Here is a 20,370-nt window from a genome sequence, read left to right on the forward strand (position 1 = left end):
GGTTCCAACCAGGAATGGGATACAAGATTTTTCAAAATGTAAACATCTCCCAGGGCACCGTGCGAGCAATAAGAACAAATGGAGAGAGCATCAAATCACTGCAAACCTACCAATACTTGGCTGTCCCTCGAAACGTTTGGCCCAAACAAGGAGAACACAAATCAGAGAAGCAACCATGATCACATTGGAAGACATGCAGACAGACACCGCCTTTTCTAAAATAATAACATAAAAAGGCCCATTGTGTGTTTTCAAGAAGCCAAATGGGAGACACAAATAGCATGTGGAACAAGGTGACTGGTTAGATGAGACCAACATTTAACTGTTTGGGCTGAATACAAAGTGTTACGTTTGGCTTAAAAGTAACACTGAACATCACCCTGAAAACACCATCCCCGCTGTGAAACATAGTGAAGGCAGCGTCATGTTCTGGGGTTGTTTTTCTTCAGCAGGGACTGGGAAGATTGTAAGAGTTGATGGGAAGAGGGATGGAGCCAAATACTGGGTGATTTTGGCAGAAAATCTGTTGGGAATCTGCAAGAAACCTGAGAATGGGGCGCAGGTTCACTTTTCAACAGGACAACCCCATACAAAGCATAATCTACAATGGAATGGGTTTAAACCAACAATATAAAAGTGTTAGAATGGCCAAGCCAAAGTCCAGACCTCAATCCTATGGAGCATTTGTGGAAAGATCTGAATAATACTGTGCACAGATGATCACCATCAAACCGTAAAGGAAGAACAGGCACATTTTTCCGTTTCAAGATGTGCAACACTTATAGACACCTACTCGAAAAGACTTGTACAAGACTTGCGAGGTTGTGCAAAGTTTTATCTCAAAGGGGCAAATATTTTTGTAAAATCTACTTTTCAATTGTTTACATATTAGCACAATATAAATGTTAAATAAATGTGGTTTCTTTTCACAATTGTGCCTCACATTTAAACATTTCAAGTTCTTTATGTATTAGTTTAAAGCCTGAAATATGGCAATATGTCAAAAAGTTCTGAAAAGAGGCGATACTTTCGCAAGACACTGTAACATTGCTGAATTGATAAAAACCAGAGACACGGAACATTTAATGCAATTCCAGCATGAGTGCAAGTAATGTTTTTAACATTTATCACTTATTTCAAACAAGCCCAAAACATTGGAACACTTCCCTCCTTACTTGTCACACACGACTGATTCCCTCAGTACCTTCATTTTATGACTGATTACATTCCAAGACGCAACAAGCTAGAAATGTTATTGCATTGCTAAGCGAACATCGAGAAATCTGTTCGCTGTCTGTGTATAAAATGTTGAAACAGCTACAGTTTGTCAGTGGTTGTGTGCTTATAAGTGTTGTTAAATACTGGTATGTTGTTGTACATGCTAAGGCAAAGGAGAATAATACAAAACATGCCCCTGCACAGATATAGGATACTAATTACACTTAGGCTAAAATGATACTGCTTTAAATTAAAGTAAATAATAGTAAAATAATCAAATACATCGTGTACTAGCAACCAAAGGTGACGTCGTACGTGATCCTTCTGTGAAATTAAACACATAGACCACAAAGTTGACCTAAAATCTGTCTGTGATGAGTTTGATAAGTGAAGTCACCTCTACAAAGTCCATCATTTTGAAATTCTGCAGAGGTGTCCAAACTTTTCCCCTTGACGGTCGATGAAATAAAATGGATTTAAAAATGAGAAAACGGAAGAGACAAGAACTTGTAGATACGGAAATATTCCCTACATATTTCCTCAAAACAAAGAAGGGGGAGTGTTGCAAGTGAGTCAGGAAAATACATTTTGTGTGACTTGTTAGTCAGTTTTCAAACGGACGGATAGTGTGGGCAGTACAATATTTCGTTCATCGGAGTGCTTCTTTGATTAGGGCAATGTCAAAAAAGCCCCGCATAGGCAAACAGCACAATAATAACGAGTTTTGCAGATCAGATCTGGATACTTGAAAGAAAATATGCTACAAATCAGGTTTGATGACGCTAAACACACTTAATTTTACACTTCATGATATAATTGTTCCCTCAGAGACCCCATTAATACTTACTATCTGTATCTTTATATATAGTCCATTGGGTTCCAAAGGTCTTGGGCGCATTTTGACATTGAATATCTCGGAAACTATTAGGGACATAAGAACACGCCTGGTAAATTCAGAAAGCTCGACATCTCATTTTACATGGGATGATTACAGATGTTCACTGTGAGCACTGTTGGTCCCATGACACACATCAAGCCTAGAGTAAATTTTGCCAAACAGGTCCCAGCATTGATTGTCAATGGTTGCAACAGGTTTTGCTATTTGCGTCTTTAGCTCATCCATGTCTCTTGAAAAAGTGGGGCACATGGAGGAATCCTTTATAAATCCCCAGAAAAAAAGTTGCATGGTGTGAGATTTAGAGATCTGGATGGCCAGGACATGTGATAAGGATCATTCTGCCCAGACTGAGAATCTATCTGTCTGGCAGTGTTGTGTTCAGAAACTGTCTACTACTGAAGCTCTAGAGTGGTGGGGCTAATAACCTAAAGGCACCAGTAACAGAAGCTGTTGCAACCATTGACAATGCAATGCCTGGAACAAATGGTGAGAATTTGACAATGGAAGTCACATTGAACATCTTCAAACATCCAATGTAAAAATTGTGATGACAAGCTATCTGAATTTACCAGACATGTTTTTATATTCTTCAGGGTTTGGACTCCCGTTTCATGGCCAACTTCAAGCACTTTCAGGGCCAATTTTTTCTAGTACCTGCTAGGGAAGAAATCCAGCACCGAACGTTTTTTTTGTTGTTCACGTTGATGAGTAAAATAAAGTCGCTAGCACATCGTTTTTGCTATTTGGAGATGTTCTATAATATCTTTGTTTCAATGGGCTCCTATAAGCTGACATGAATGTTGCCATTCTGCTTCCACAATGCATGCACAGCATCAAATACGTCACACAAGTTTACAAACATGGAAAAGGATCTGTAGGTGTTGGGTAATATTAGAGTTAAATACAGATGACAAAAAAGAAAGTACTGCATGTATAAAAAGCCAAATTTTGACTCATTTTGCTCTGAAGCAAGAGTCAATTTGATATATTTATTTTGTGCATAATTATTTATTATAATTGGTAATGTATTACTAAAAGAAAAAAAAACATAAGAGGAGCCGTTTTGGAGACGAAAAAGCCAGAATTTCTGGCCTTTTGGATGTGACCAGTAAGGTGCAGTGACGCTTCACATCACAACTCCATATTGAGAAGCCATCATCTGCGTTTTTAGACACACTTGTTTGATTTTTCTTTGTTCAATGCGTGGTTTATCAAATTAGACTGCCAGGGAAAAATGGCAATGCGAACAATTTTGAGCATTTTCAAGCACTTTGACCAATATTCAAGCAATTTCTTTTGACCCTTACGAACCCTGACCCTTAATAGTATCTGAGGTATTCAATGTCAAAATGTGCCCAAGACTTTTGGAACACCCTGTGTAAAGAAAACAGTTCGACTGTTAAGTAGTTGTCGACAGTTGTTAGCGGTATGACATGCTGCCCTTCCAAAGTTGTCATTTTTAGTAACAAATATGCTGTGTTTCCTTAGTGCAGTGGTTAGCACATTCGCCTATCACGCGAAGGGTCCGTGGTTCGAGACTGGTTGGAAACAAATGGATAGCAGACTGCAAATTGGCTCCAGGCTAAAGTCTGAACACCTCTGCACTAGCGTTTCAGTTCTGCCCAAAGAAAAATGTGTGTGTAAATTATTGATTGACATTAGCCTGTGCACTCCTCATATGTACATTTTGTATGTACAATACTAAAAAAAAATGGCGTACAGCCCGACGGTCCGCTGGCTTCTACTAAAGCTGCATCCCTGTACAAAAACAAATACTTATGTCCGCCTGCCAGTGAGAAGAGATCTGTTCCATTATTGTTTGGTCTGTTTCAGCTTCTCAATGTGATGACAGAGCTTGAGCGCAGGGCCCAGCTTTAGTCCCATGTACTTCATGATGACGTCACTTCGCAGCAGCATCAGGGCCTTGCCATCAATCTCCTACAGGCAGAATGACACAGGTATTAGTGGGTGTCCAGAAGACTACTGCGTCATCCAAAAATTCAAACAATGATGACCAAAAAGGTCCTGCCAGCAATATAATGTAATCCAAAATAGTTGGATTAAAGAAAAAGGGGGATGGCTTTGGATATGGATGCAGTCACACTTATGAGCCTCACAATATACTAAGAAATGATCACTACATTATACCATATGAAGGTCACCAACTTTTTGAAGCTGTAAGCTACTTTTATGTAACGGATTAGCGCGAAGGGCTGCCAGTTTGGTATGTATTTCTAAAATTACTATTTCGTCATGAAAATGGGTCAGGTTTTAAAAAGGTAAGAGCGATGTATAGGAAATAGGATCCGGTTAACTGTACAACCAAACAGAATATTGAGCTCTGTCAACCCACACCTTGTTTTAGTGTGGGGCTTCAACTAACGAAAAATGTCATGATCAATGAATCGGGTGACTATTTTTTCGATTAATCGGTGACACAGATTTCTCGAAGATGTTTTTAATTTCCTCCTCTTTGTTCAAATACTGAAGTTTTGTAAAGATAGAAAATAGTGCACAAAACAGAATATTATTCAATATAAAAATTCAAGAAATACTAAATGTTGCCAATTAAATTGACAATAGACAAAAATACATAGAAATTAAGCCTATACACCTGCAAATATGTAAGGCAGGGGTCGGGAACCTATGGCTCGCAAGCCATATATGGCTCTTTCTATGAGTACCTGTGGCTCGGAGACAAATTTGATTGCATGCTAATTTTCTCCATCTCGTCCAAAACATAAGCCACTAATCCTGTTCAGGTACACATAAAGCCATACCAAAGCTGAATTCATAGCAGTGCTTGGCAGAATATATAGGGCACGTTTGTCACTACAATTTACAGTCAAGGTGTCACACGAAAAAAAAAAAAAAAAAACTCGTTCTGGCTGTACATCACTAAAGAATCCGTTATATAAAACCTCACTATATTATCTGTCTTCAGTGTTCAGATACCTTATGATGAATCCACAGAACACACTGTAAATACGCCAAAACACCGGAAGAGAACTTAAAGTTTTTTGATTGGGTGAGTGGGAGGGATGGGTGGAGCTATGCAAAAAGTGCAAGCACTCCCTCCCATCTCTCGCCCTACGCCGTCTGCACCATAGATAAGCACATCAGGCTCCCTTTTTGCAGAATGTTGTGACGTTTTTACAAAATAACTGCTTACATCTGGTTTTGAAACCAATATGTATGAAAAAAAAGGGTCAAAGTGAGTTTAACCGATCTTGAGTAATTGCAAGAAAGACACAAGTTTAAATTGGTATGTTTGTTGATTTTGGGACACGGGCTCTGGCATTATTCTCTTTTCATAATTTTTATCAAATCATCAAAAATAAATGTGCTGAAGACTAAGTTTTTGTCTGGGGCGCGTGTTTAGCATTATAGTAAATTTGTCTCATAATATATGGCTCTTTCCCAAAATAAAATTAATATATTTTGCTTTTATGGCTCTTTGAGTCAAAAAGGTTCCCGACCCCTGATGTAAGGTATGCTTTTCCTACCACCTTTTCCAAAGATCATATTTGAACTTTTCATTCATAACAAAAAAGAAAGAGCAATGCATTTAATTTCAAGTGTTGCAATTTTTTTTCATCCACAAAAAAAGTCTTGGATTATAATAAACATTCCCAATATGAAAATAATATACGCTCATATATATTGTGTAGGTAAACATGTAATTATTGTTATTATTATTTATCTTTTTACTTTATTATATTTACCCATTTTCTGTTTTTTATCTCTATATTTTTGCATTACTGTGTGTTCCCTTAAAAAGTGTTAACCTTTTTCATGATGAAACATTTAAACACTAAAAAGTTAAATCCATGCCAATTTTGTTTGTAATGATACAATGTTTAATACTTAGGTTTAAAAAAAATTAACATAACTTTTTTATATAAACAGTCTTGGTGGCCTCAGCAGGACCAAAACAGTACTACAACTCCCAGCGTCACAACAGAATAGTGTGCACTCTAATTTGCATTGATTTCATGTAGGCAATGGCTTGTAAATCACGCAATACAACAAATTGATGATCTAATTAGTTGCCAATGCTTTCATTATCGATTTTAGTCCATTTTGTCGATTAGTTGTTGCAGCCCTATTTCAGTGATCTGAGAGAGCGAACACACATGCAAACGATTATTTTCTTAATCGATGAATCTGTCTATTATTTCAATTAATCAACGAATCTTATTTCTTAAAGACATTTTAATTTCCTCCTCTTTTTTCAAATATTGACGTTTTGTACTGATAAATAGTGCGCAAAACTACAGAATATTCAATTTCATAAAACAACAGGCTCCGTCAAGGGGGCGCATTTGACTTCAGAGACCTCTGAATGGCTAAAAATGAAATAAAAATGAAGGTTTTGGAGTGGACAAGTCAAATTCAATTCAAGTTAATTTAAATCCAATTGAAACAGGCAATTCATGCTAGAATACATTCCAATTTGGCAGATTTGAAATAATTTTGCAAAGAATCGTAAACTTTTGATTTCAGTTATTGTTGCCAAGGGTGGCCCAGCTCCATTAGGTTCAAGGGACAATTACTTTTTCACGTAGGGCCAGATACAGTAGGACTAGGTTTTTTTTGTCCCTTAATAAATGGAATAATTTCAAAACTGCATTTTGTATTTCCTTGGGTTGTTTCTGTGTGATAATAAAATTGGTTTGATGATCTGAAACCTTTGAGAGTGTATATAGAAAAAAAAACACAAAAATCAGGAAGGGGATAAATACTTTTTCACGGCACAGTATGGGCCGCAGTTGACCATTCTCCGCCTTATTGGCAAGAAAAGTAGGCAGTGTGGTTTGATTTATCCTTACATCTTCCAGGAGCGGTTATCCTTGCTTTAAAAGTTGCACAGCCCAAGAGCCAACTAGACCTGTCCGCGCGAACTACGGCTGATTTAATTCAGACGCACATAAAACGCCAGTAAGAGCTAGCTCATATTGCAACAATAAAATATGTCGTGGCTGCAAATACTTCATTTTCGCATATTTCGCAGCACATGATACGACCATCTAGCACATGGGACAGGGGCTAATTAGGGGTTCTTAGTTGTTGTCCCATACATTATATATTTCTTCCAGACATCACAATCAGCCTAAAAAATACACATCTGTCAAATGATCCTTGAAGTAAATATGAAGGACATAAATCAAGTGAAGCACTCACATGCTTCCTAAACAGCTCCACATGTGGACCAAGAGTTTGTGGGTCGGCCTCCTGGACAAACCGGATCACATCGTCAACTGACCAGGAAGATGCATCATTCCCTGAACTTTCCATGTCATGCGTGGTGTGGTCTGGGCCGGTTGTTGAACTGGCTGTTGAAGAAATAAAATGTATGCAGTCAGTTTGGGCTTGCATACATATAGGCTACGCGCAAAATATCTAAACACACATAATTTATTTATATACAGTGCATCCGGAAAGTATTCACAGCGCTTCACTTTTTCCACATTTTGTTATGTTACAGCCTCATTCCAAATTGTATTGATTTAATCTCTTATCTCAAAATTCTTCACAAAATACTCCATTATGATAATGTGAAAAAGTTTTTTTTTTAACTTATTTTGAATTTATTAAAAATAGAAAACTAAGAAATCACATTTACATAAGTATTCACAGCCTTTGCTATGAAGCTCAAAATTGAGCTCAGGTGCATCTTTTTTCCACTGATCATCCTTGAGATCTTTCTACAGCTTAATTGGAGTCCACCTGCAGTAAATTCAGTTGATTGGACATGATTTGGAAAGGCACACACCTGTCTATATAAAGGTCCCACAGTTGAGTGTGCATGTCAGAGCACAAACACCAAGCATGAAGTCAAAAGAACTGTCTGTAGACCTGTGAGACAGGCTTGTCTTGAGCCACAAATCTGGGGAAGGATACAGAAAAAAATTCTGCTGCTTTGAAGGTCCCAATGAGCACAGTGGCCTCCATTATTCGTAAATGGAAGACATTTGGAACCACCAGGACTCTTCCTAGAGCTGGTCGTCCTTCTAAACTGAGCGATCGGGGAAGAAGGGCCTTAGTCAGGGAGGTGACCAAGAACCCGATGGTCACTCTGTCAGAGCTCCAGTGTTCCTCTTTGGAGAGAGGAGAGCCTTCCAGAAGGACAACCATCTCTGCAGCAATCCACCAATCAGGCCTGTATGGTAGAGTGGCCAGACGAAAGCCACTCCTTAGTAAAAGGAACATGGAAGCCCGTCTTGAATTAGCCAAAAAGCACCTGAATGACTCTCAGACCATGAGAAACAAAATTCTCTGGTCTGATGAGACAAAGATTGAACTGTTTGGTGTTAATGCCAGGCGTCATGTTTGGAGGAAACCAGGCACCTCTCATCACCAGGCCAATACCATCCCTACAGTGAAGCATGGTGGTGGCAGCATCATGCTATGGGGATGTTTTTCAGCAGCAGGAACTGGCAGACTAGGCAGGATAGAAGGAAAAATGAATGCAGCAATATATAGAGATATCCTGGATGAAAACCTGCTCCAGAGCGCTCTTGACCTCAGGCTGGGGCGAAGGTTCATTTTTCAGCAGGACAACGACCCAAAGCACACAGCCAATATCTCAAAAGATTGGCTTCAGAACCACTCCGTGAATGTCCTCGAGTGGCCCAGCCAGAGTCCAGACTTGAATCCGATCGAACATCTCTGGAGAGATCTGAAAATGGCTGTGCACAAACGTCTCCCATCCAACCTGATTGAGCTTGAGACTTATTGCAAAGAAGAATGGGCAAAACTGCCTAAAGATAGGTGTGCTAAACTTGAGGCTGTATTTGCTGCCAAAGGTGGATCAACAAAGTATTAAGCAAAGGCTGTGAATACTTATGTAAATGTGATTTCTTAGTTTTCTATTTTTAATAAATTAAAAAAAAGTAAAAAAAAAGCTTTTTCACATTGTCATAATGGAGTATTTTGTGTAGAATTCTGAGATAATAGATTAAATTAATACAATTTGGAATGAGGCTGTAACATAATAAAATGTGGAAAAAGTGAAGCGCTGTGAATACTTTCCGGATGCACTGTATATTTATATATTAAATATATATTATACACACACACACACACACACACACACACACACACACACACACACACACACACACACACACACACACACACACACACACACACACACACACACACACACACACACACACACACACACACACACACACACACACACACACAAGAGGTAAGATCGGACCTAAAAAAAAAAATCACCCCGAGTCGCGGGTGTATAAACCCGAAACCGCCCGAACCTGACGGATCAACTTGATTTGATGAACGAGCCCGAAATAAACCCAAAGCTTTAATTTGCCGCCAAAGTAAACACGAGCTTCACTCGTGCGTACTTTAGCACCGAAATTTGCTATTCGGCTGAAATATGCAGCTTGGGGTTTACTTGGCGCCAAGTCCGTCAAATCAAGTGTGCAATGCACGCGAACCACTAAAATGAGCGGTTTGGCGCAGAAGTGCGCATCTCATCAAAATGCAACGAACGAAAGTGACACTCAACAAAATGGCATCGAAAAGGAAATCAAATTCTGCGGATTACAAGCTGCAAATAGTGAAAGATTGGCTCAAAAGCAGAAAGGAAGCTTGTAAGCTAGAAGCAGAAATGACATGAGGGAGGTGGAAGCCACCTGTCTTTGACCCAAATACCGGGGAGGAAAATGTATTTGGATTTAGTGATTTTGAGTTTAACTGATAAACATTTTCTTTACTGAATAATTACTTGAGTAAAAGTAAATGCATGCTGTGTAGATCCTCCACAAAGGTGGAAAGAAAAAGAGGGAAAAAAAACTGGCAAGAGAGAAGCTTGCAAGGATTTAATAATTGACATTTTAAGCCTGAAGGCGACCCGAATTTCGGGCCAGGTTGGGTTTACACGCCAATCCCTCTAATAATGACTAAAATCATCCATGGAACGTAAAAGATATAGCCTGTATCCATGCAGCACGAAATGTATAAGCGACCCTACCTTCCACACGTCTGTGCGTGGGCACTTGTCCGAGTTCACTCGGGTTGGAGCTGACTCTTCGTAGAGGTGGAGGAGTGTGCGAGTGCGTGGCGTAGTACGGCCGTTCCCTCTTTGTCGCTCGATAATCGGCCGTTATGTGAGGTGGGCGCGCGTTGGCAACAGAATCCTTTGCTGAATCCTTGTTAGATGAGCTCGTTTCTGTGTGGGCCAGCGGTTCTGATTGGACAAATCAATAAGAAATGAGCTGGGTTTTCATCAGAGAAATTGACTTTATGTGTATAAGAATTTCTGCAATCTAATTTATGGACAAAAGAAAAAGCGGCGTTGGTTTAAATAATGTTTACATATTAATCAAAAAATTGTTTATATTTTCTGATGAAAACATTGGCTTGGGTGTCCCTAAATTGAAATATTTACATGATCACTATATACCTGTTGTAATCAGCTCAAGAAACTTATAATGCAGATTTAAAAACGTATTACTATGTACAATAAAAAAATTATTAATACAGGAGAGAAAATACACCAACCTATTTAGGAGGAGAGTGCATTATAGGTACCGTGTTGCACAGGAAGAAAAATATGTCTTTATTTATGTGTGACCTCTTTACAATCACACCAAACATAAACCTGGCGTTAGATGTGGTGCATTTGAGTTCAAGTCAGTGCAGTTTGCGAGAGCGAGCGTAGCTGCTTGTGCGGCTGCTCTGCACATCAGCGTGGGAAATAGTCAACTGCAGCCTACTACGTCACAAAGAATACACCGCAAGCATCTCCAATACAAGAGGAAACAAACTAAAGGCCCTGTTAAAACCTGGAAATTTAGGAAACATTTATCAATTAATTTACTACGGGCTTTGGTTTTCACTGCTTCACAGACTTTGAATTGAATTATCTTTAATGTCATCGATATCACTGAACTGTGCAATGGTCTGCAGCATACTGCATACAGAAAATGCTATCACGGGGACCTGTAGCTTGCGTGTGTTCGATGGGCCTGACTGCCAGTGTGTGTGACTGGTGTATGCTATCAGTCAAACAGCGAGGAGGGTGTACAAGTCAATGTGTTCACCCAATACTAACTGAGAAGCATGGTGGCTGCAAGCTTTTAGCGGCTCATTACATTAAAACAAAATTAATCGATTAAATTGGACTGTGAAGACAGAAGAGCGCACAGAAATGGTTATCCTTGGATAATTATTGGGTTCAGAAAGCGATTGGGGCAGCGACGGGAGCGAAGGCGATAGCAAGGCTGCAGGTACAGCCTACTGCTACAGCTATGCAAACAACTCTTTTAAGCCCCCCCTGTCGAGCCTGTATCTCAACGGCAGATGTATTAGCCATAAAACAGATGACCTGGAGCTACAACTGAAAAGAAACCGCTACATTTAGGACAGTTGAATTTCAATTATCGCTGGGATTGTGCCAAAATCGAAGACACCCAATGCTAGCGTGCAGATAGCCAGCCACTTTCCAAATTGCTTTCTTACACTGAAAGGAGAAGCCCCAATTTTGTTGTACGTTTCTGTACTTTTAGAGGGGGGCAGGAGACCGAAAGTTCTCGCAAACCCTAGTTATAGGGTCACTAAATGTGAGAGGATGTGGAAGTAAAGCGACTTAGTGGAAGAAATAGATCAGAAGGATGATGACTCTTCTGTAATAACAGTAAAGGTTATTATTTTTGTGTTTTTATTTGTTAATCTGTAGTTGTTATTTTGGTACAGTCGTGTACTCTCAATCGGTAAGGATGTCATCGACTCTCGGATGCTTTTCTGAAGGGGCATGTTGACCTTGGGCTGGGCTGTGAAAATACTGTCAGGCATTTAACCTGACTTTGGAAAGATTGGGGACCACTGTATTATAGTATTAAGGGACCATTGTGTAGGTTTTAGAGCTTCCTAGTGGTAAAAAAAACTTGTCTTTTAAATAATAAGCAGATATAAAGAACTATATGTATTATATGATATCAATATCATAAAAGGCAACCACACAGTACAGATATGCAGGTTTGATTACAGCTACAACAGCCTCACCATGCATTTTTGTTATCTTTATTGGTACGATTCTTACAACTATTATTAATATTCCATCAAAAAAACTGCTCATTCGTACAACTTGAAAAAAAAAAACAGCAACAATTTAAATTCATAAAACATTTGTACAAAACCCTAAAGACTTTGGGATAAATGTTTATCATCACAGGCACAAACCTGACTTTGTCCTGTCAAAGAAGCGTGTGTTTTTAGTGAAAGGGCTGAAAGGCTGCGAGCTGAAAAGGGTGACACTCTTCAGATGCTGACACAAGTTCTCCAAGAACCTGAGCACGGTAGAGGCGCTGGAGACGGTGGGGAGCTTGACATAACGGATTCCGTGCTCAGAGCGCACTGTAAGACACCACATAACGCATACTCTATTAGTCTGTCTGATGCGTTGGCTCACACCTGCTCACACGCAGGCTGAATGCATCCACAGTTAAAGGAAAACAGCAGATGGTTTGGGGTTAAGCGCCCTGCTTTTATCAGCACAAACCCATAACCCTCCCACCCAAGCCAAGCTCGCACAAACACACAAATTAATGTGCCCCAGCCCCTCCTCACTGGCCCATACCCTTCCCAATTCAATCCCCTCAAGGGAGACTCAATCCCTGAATCCAAAAACAGGTTAGATGCACATGTCATTTCTGATTACAGTCCCAGCACTCACATCAAATGCGACCACAGGCATCTTTTTTCCTTTTCTACCCAACATGTATGGAGGACTGATCTTGCCATAAGTAGAAATAAATGTGTAGATAAATAAATACCTACAAGTATATGCCATGTAAATAGCTCATCAATAAATCACGTATTACATAAATATATGACACACATCCAATGGATATATGTATTTATGCAGTTTGTCATTTTTTTGTATCATTTATCTGTCCAAAGTCAAACAAATATATATTGTAGCGCTATGGGAGGTTTTCATCGACTTGAAAAGCGCTATATAAATGCAGACCATTTACCATTCATTTTGTCGTCGTCGTAGTTTTGTCTTAAGGGTCTTTTTTTGTCTAAGGCATCTTTTGTCGTCCTTGCAATTTGTCTTTGTTGTATTTTGCCACAACAAAATGTAATTTAAATAAGGGGGCAGGTCAAACTATTTTTCACCTACTGCTTTATCGTCACTGATCTGCCCCCTCCCCCTTGTTTTAGTAACATATTGTTGTGACAAAATACAATGACAAAAACCAGCAACCAAATACAACGACAACATACATAGTGAAATAAATGAATGAATAAATTGCATTTTTGTTTTTTATCTAGGTGTTACGTGATTTATTTCAGTGTTCATTTACTTGAAGGGCTTATATTTAAAGGTATTTATTCATTTATTTCAACTTATGGCAGGATCGGTCCTCCATAAATATGCACACATGCGTTCAATAACATTTACCTCTGAATAGCATCCAATTTCATTTTGCTGATTGACCAAAATATGTAGAACTGCGAATTTTCAGTGATTATATGTAAACTCCACAAAGACGATATAGGGAACAACAGTAAATGTAAATATTGGTGCATTATTTTAGTACTCGTGCTAGAAGATTTATCCTTATAAAATCTACAAAACAATATGTATTTTTTCAAAAGACAATGATCAGCCACCACAATGTATGACCATCTGGAGACTGGGAAAAGACAGCTGTGATGTCATTTTCGGATTACAGTGGCAAAAGGTTTGCTTCCAAAAGAAGACAAAGAATAGACTTGTCTAAAAGACTCATATTTAACAACTGTAGAATTAATCAGAGTACCAGGTTTGAACTTGTGGTGGCAAGAAGTGCATCTCGATGGACTAAAATCTTAAACAAACACAATCTTTTTGGAACAGATTTGGGATTAGTTTATCAATGTCACCTAAGTAAGTCCGTAGAAAAACAGACAATCGTCCAATAACAGACAATTCCAATCCATAATTCCCATAAGAGACAACGTCGCTGTTATCACCCATCCCCAAACTGATTCTTCTCAAAGAGTTGGGTCCTTGTGGATGAATTGAAGACCACAAACCTCGGATGACCTCTCCTCCCGTGTGAGACTGGCTCTGAAGGAACGACAGAAGCACTGAAGGCTGGTACGTACAGTCAACACAAGCCTGCACGGCCTGCTGCAGCACTGCGTTGACTGGAGCTGGCCCAAAGTGGTCTGGGAGCTGCTGCACCAATTTACGGTCAAGATTGGGGCCGTAGTCACCATGTTTGTTTACGTATACGCACACTGGATGAAAAATACAACAGGGGCAGAAAAAAAATGGATGGATCATGATTTTTTTGTTTTAGTTTTTAAGCATTGTTAGTACTTTAAAGACTATAATAAACATTTGCTGTACCTGTGCAGACTACATTTGAGTTGTTATTTTGATTGTTGTCTACTGAAACATGGCTAGAGCTTAATCTGGTTTCTGGAGGAGATGCTGGAATTGACGATGAGCTCAGTGACTGCCCAACACGAGGCTTCCTCTAAAGAGAAAAAAAAACAAGAACAAATTAAAGCGCTCGTCTTGGGATCAAGAGATCGCAGGTTCGATTTCAGGCTCCTCCGTGTTATATGTCGAAGTGTCCTTGGGCAAGACACTGAATCCCTAATGCCCCCAATAAGCAGGTAGGCGCCTTGCATGGCTGCATGGCCGCTATTAGTGTGTGAGTGTGGGTGTGAATGGGTAAGTGTGAAGCACATTGTAAAGTGCTTTGGGAGGTCTTTATTGACTTGAAAAGCACTATATAAATGCAGACCATTTACCATTTACTTAATGAATTCTTTAAGTTGGTATGTGGTTAATGATTTGCTCCAATTGTACTTTGAATGCATCTCTGCTCAACTACTTTTTTTAACATTGGTTTTCCATAAATTTTAACTGAAAGGAACTAAACTACTTGGAGCAAGCACATTTGCCTCCTATGTGGGCATCTGTTTAAGTGTTTTAGTTTTCCTAAAGCAGATGTCATAATGAAGCATACCTCGTCAATATGACATTTTTATTGGCAATTTATCGTCTAAACATTCTATTTTGCGTTTGAAAAATATGAGTTAAGAGGCAATACCCCCTTGTTTTTCAAGATGTCTAGTGGAAGTTGTTTAGAGAATTTGTGTCAAGCCTGATTGTGGCTCTGCTTAAGAAAGGAGGTGAACCATTTTCTGTTTTTAACCGAGCCCTCGGCAGCAGCAATGTCATCAACACATACTCTCAAAATGGTCACCAACAGAAAATAAAAGACCGGATTTTGCCTCTTTAACAATACCTATATGAGTTTCTCAATGGGACTTAAGTAATTGATCAGGTCAAGTCATGATTATTTGTATAGCCCTTAATCATAAAGAGTCTCAAAGGGCTGCACAGACCAAAGATTATTGCAAACCACAGACTATTATCACACCATCCCCTGACCTAAAACCTACATAAGGGGAAGGAAAAACTCAAAAACCTCAACATGAGGAAATAAAAATTCTCTCAGCTCTTCAAATTTCCCTCAGAAAAGAAAAAAAACTGGGGGGGTAGGTTTAGGATGATTGTGTTCAGTCTCTTGGTGGATTTTGGAACGTCTTGCAAATTGGGTGGAGTCTGCTGAATTAACAAATTAGCCTTTTGCGTCATTAAAGGGAGAAAAAAATTGTACCGTTGCTCGTGCAACATACTCTTGAAACAAACTTGGAACATTTTTTTAATAAAAAAAGCTCGACATGTCAGTTTATTGTAAAGAAGGGATTAGGTTTTATAAACTCCCAAAGTAAGTGAATTTAATTGTCATTGATATCAATGTGATGAAACATTGTATGCAACAAGATTAGACATGGCATTTAAGGGTAAACGTGTAATAAATACTTTAAAGAGAAAAATAAGATGAAAAGACTGTCAGGATAAATACGTTAAAATATTAACAACGTCATTTTAGAGTTGGCCATAGTTTTATTATACAATGAAAGAATAGTGAACTGTAAAAGTAGTGCAATAACATTTAGCAGCAACAAAAATTCCTGAATAAGTTGCAAAGATTATATATATATATATATATATATATATATATATATATATATATATATATATAATATTCACAGTTATACATGCTTGTTTAGGGTGGTGATGGCCTGTTTGTTGTTGTTTTAAGGGACCTGTAGTGCCTATAAAAGGGCAAAAGAACAAAGAAAAGGTGGAAAAGAAAACAAAGGAAAAAGTAAAGCAAAACAAAACAACAACAAAAAAAACAAATTTAACTAAACAAAAAAAGACAACATTCTTTGGGATAGGATGATGGTTGAAGATCTTGAGGCAGGGTGGGATGGTAGCTTGCGAAAAGGACCGTTTGAAGGTTGAAGGCTGCGATTTTCTAGAGTCAAGTTGACCTGGGCTAATTTAAGAGGGCCTGACAAGGCAAGTTTAGTATGCGATGCTCCTTTTTACATCAGTTTAAATAGAAATTTAGAAAGAATGAATTATACCGTATTCAATTATTATCCTTTTAACACAAAATTATAAAAACTACGACTCTCTTTAGTCCAAAATAATATGTTGTTGCTTTAAGCGCTGTTTTTGGATTAGAGCGAGTCCTCTTTGCCAAATATAGGAAGCACAGCCGGATCCAAAACATTTGATTTGACTCACACTTTTGTATGACATGACAGTCTTCATTTTTCTGGCATTACAATAATTGAGAACAGGGACTAATGAATATTTTATTGTTCATAGCTACAGGTGTAATCCAAGATGATTAAATGTGTTTAAAGGATAAAGGAAGAGAGAACAGAATTTTAGAATTAGTTAGGGTACAGTGAGTAGTAATGTGTGACTCATATTATGCATTTGAGTGATATTTGTGTCTCAAATGCATTCCCTTTAATAAAAAATGGTGTTTAAAAATTCATTTAAAAATGCTCACAACACAACATGGTAGCATCATCTCACCTTGCTTCCAGGCTTAGGCCCTCTCTTCCTGTGTGGTCTTGGGGCCAACTGAGGGGTCCTGACAGCGGTCTGTGACACTCCATTGACTGCTGCAGCTGCTGCAGCCTCAGCAGCGGCCTTCAACAAAGCGATGGTCTGCGACTTAGGACGGCGCCCTCGGACGCCCTTGCGAACAGGCAGGGGCGGCAAAGGGTTGGGAAGGCGGTAGGAAGTCTGCATGGTTGACGAGGAGGAATTGGAAGTGGAGCGCCGCGTTGTGAGAGAAGCTGAAGAGGATGAAACTGGGGCGAGGAGTGCACCTGGAAGGGTGACTGGTAATGGAAGAGAAACATTTCATGAAAAGTTTGATTCCTACACGACTTTATGAACGAGATGAAAATAATGTATGAAAGTTTTCAATGTGAATTATCCAGGAAAAAGCTAAGATATTGTTACGAAAATGTGAATAAAAGGATAGTTAGCTTCCACTATGAGATTCTGAAGTGTCAAATGTGTTTTATGACTCAACCAGTAGGTAGTAGAAGGGGAAATGGTTCAGTTTTAAGTGATTGATGTCTATATCACAGATAACAACTCTTAAGTTTAGTCCATTATTTTAAAATAATGTATTATCATTTATGAAGGATTGGGTTATTCATCGAAATTTAAGACTTTCTACTTCTTTAGAATTACGAATTGTGTTGTCAGGTGCAGTGGTGGCTCTACTCAAAATTGTTGAATCACTGCTGAAGCTTAAAAAAACAAAAAGGTATTTGGCTATATCACAGGAAAGTGTTTTTACCCTCTTTTGAAAAATGGTAGTACTACGAGGCGCTGAGCAGGTTACTTGCGTGGAACGCTCGGCGCTAATTTTCTGGTCGCCGAGAGTGGAAACATTTTCAACTTAGGGAAAACTAACGCGCCTCAATGTCACATTTTACCCATCCATCTAATTGGAGTGCAGGCAGGGCAGGACAAACATCCGAGTGTGCACTTTTGCAAGGGGGGATGGGCTGACTGACCAAGATTCGATCTGACTGACAGAGATATGTAGCACAAATACACACCATGGCGTTTGCAATCAATTATATAAAGAAAAATCGAAAGGTTCTTTTGATAAACTTTGCATATATAGAAATTTAAAAATATGATTGTAATTCATAATACCAGTTTATGAGACTCTGATGGGATCAATGAAACACTGGCGGCCCACCAGATTTTTCCTATGGCATTGGAAACCCTGCATCTCTAATTGGTACGGAAAATAACGGATTCGGGGAGTTGATTAAAATGTGAATCGTTGCATTTTTCAATAGAAAAAAAACGTATTTAATTAATTTTATCTATACTTTTTTACTGTGAAAACGTATCATCCACGATAAATACCATTGAGATTACTCAAAATTAAAACAACCCATAAAAATCCTAAGAGGAATTAAAAAACAATTAAAATTAAAAAAAATATACATTCTTATATGAAGTGGAAAAAGAAGCGGTCGCATGTGAAAGCGAGAGGATTTGTTCTTCCAAGGGGAGGCGCAACAGAAAATAATTGAGAAGCACTGCCCTAGATGTGAAAAATGCCTAAAAAATAGCTGCCACAGCACTTTTAATTTTGTTGACTCATAAGTTTAACGTCTGAGCCATTATATTTGTCCATTTAACTTGCTGGCATACAATAGGTAGTTCATCTGGTTCTTTTAAGATATGGACCAGCGTTGTGTATGAGGAGAAAAGCGCCACATAGTGGCTTGCAACATCGATGTGTAGCGTTGATCAAAAAGAAGATTTTTTTTGGTTGTTGTTGACATCTATGTCTAAAATAAAGTCGCTATCTTGCTGCTTGCACATACTTTGTGCTTATTTATAGACACTCTAAATCTTTTTGGCTGGTATAAACTTACATGAATTCCCAATCTGCCTAAACAATGCCCGTGCAGCTTTCCTACATCACACTTCTTTACAAACACAGAAAGGAGTCTATATCTGCGAGTTACATATCGATTTTTAATCTTGTATGTGCATTTATCAGTAAACATTATTTTTAGAGCTTGAAATATTCAGAAACATATTTGTGGTTTTAAACGATATGCGTGTAAATATCTTTAAAACAAATCTCTCCCCATACAGGGGTAGGGTTACTTACATTTTCAGTTGCAGGAAGTTTTTCTCATTATAATTTAGAACTGGAAAATGCTACCATTATTTTTTTGCAGGGCACATAATAATTGGCCATAATTGAAATGTAATCCTTGCACTAATACATATCAATTTTCAAGTATTTACCCCCAAAAAAAGATAAGCTAGTGATCTCAGTGAATTGTCTTTTATATGACTGGAGAAGTGCCGACTTTCCCATTGTGACGAGGTGGCTATCTTTTTTTGCATACTTTGCAGCATCGTTTTGTTCCATGTTTTAGCCATTGTTTGTATTTTTCATTTTACAGCCATCCTTTTTTAAAACAGCAGCCTCTCGGCATTTTGACCTGCTACGCCTGTAATCTGAGGTACGGTAAGTAGACGCTTCACATGACAACGCCATACAAACTAATGCCAGCTGCCTTTAATCACAAGGAAAGAAGAATCGCATTGACAAAGTGAAGCCTTTAAACTGGGCGTGTTGGCGAAATTCATAAGTTGACTTGTTTTTATTTATCCTTATTTAATGTGTGGTCTATGGAGTCAAACAAATTTCAAACACTTTAAAAACTTAAAGTGAAACTGAAAATGCAACATTAAAATTTAATCATTTTCAAGGATTTCAAGCCCCTGTACCAACCCTGCATAATAATTCAAATCATTTGTAATCCTAATATTAAGAATGTAAAAATTACAATTAGACATTTTGTTAAAGTTGTTGAAGCCTGCAATAAATTATCCAAAAAACAATTTGTGCAGGCATCAGTAGGATGAACATATGGCCCTGATCATGTCTATATAATTCTAACTCGACCCGCTGACCTGTGTAACACAGCCTGCGGAAACACGTGAGTGTGTGCGCACATACATCACAACAGGGTTGCAGAGTGTGTGTTTGCTGTCTGTAGAGAGGGGGAGGGGCTCAAAAGAGTTTCTCCTCATCTAATTACATTAGTATACCCGCCCTCACCCCCGTTTCACAAATTGAGCTTCCTCACAATGTTATCAGTTGGTTCAACCACAAATACCGGATGAAACGCATTTCACAGAATAACCTTTGTGTGCAAAACAACAGAAAAAGTAGCTAAATATGTCTTCAGTGACTAGACGCAAGTCTAAACATACTCACCACTGGTATGAGAGTCCCAAACAATGTTTGTATAAAGAGGCCAAAGCGTTAACAGCATCC

General features: G+C 38.6%; 1 protein-coding gene across 1 annotated transcript in view; it reads right to left on the minus strand.

The window, feature by feature from the left end:
• Positions 1-666: 666 nt before the first annotated feature.
• The window catches only part of scml2 (Scm polycomb group protein like 2), a 36,782-nt gene continuing 17,078 nt past the window's right edge, over positions 667-20,370 (minus strand). Inside the window, exons 8-14 of the mRNA XM_088334246.1 lie at positions 17,064-17,374; positions 14,496-14,625; positions 14,177-14,383; positions 12,332-12,505; positions 10,122-10,337; positions 7,301-7,452; positions 667-4,054 (exon numbers count right to left, since the gene is read on the minus strand). Coding sequence (XP_088190372.1) covers positions 3,929-4,054; positions 7,301-7,452; positions 10,122-10,337; positions 12,332-12,505; positions 14,177-14,383; positions 14,496-14,625; positions 17,064-17,374 — 1,316 coding nt within the window. The 3' untranslated portion in view covers positions 667-3,928. The remainder of the gene's footprint in view (positions 4,055-7,300; positions 7,453-10,121; positions 10,338-12,331; positions 12,506-14,176; positions 14,384-14,495; positions 14,626-17,063; positions 17,375-20,370) is intronic.

Source organism: Urocampus carinirostris, chromosome 4 (genome assembly GCF_059441175.1).
Source record: "Urocampus carinirostris isolate Australia breed hairy pipefish chromosome 4, RoL_Ucar_1.0, whole genome shotgun sequence".
Taxonomy (NCBI): Eukaryota; Metazoa; Chordata; class Actinopteri; order Syngnathiformes; family Syngnathidae; genus Urocampus; species Urocampus carinirostris.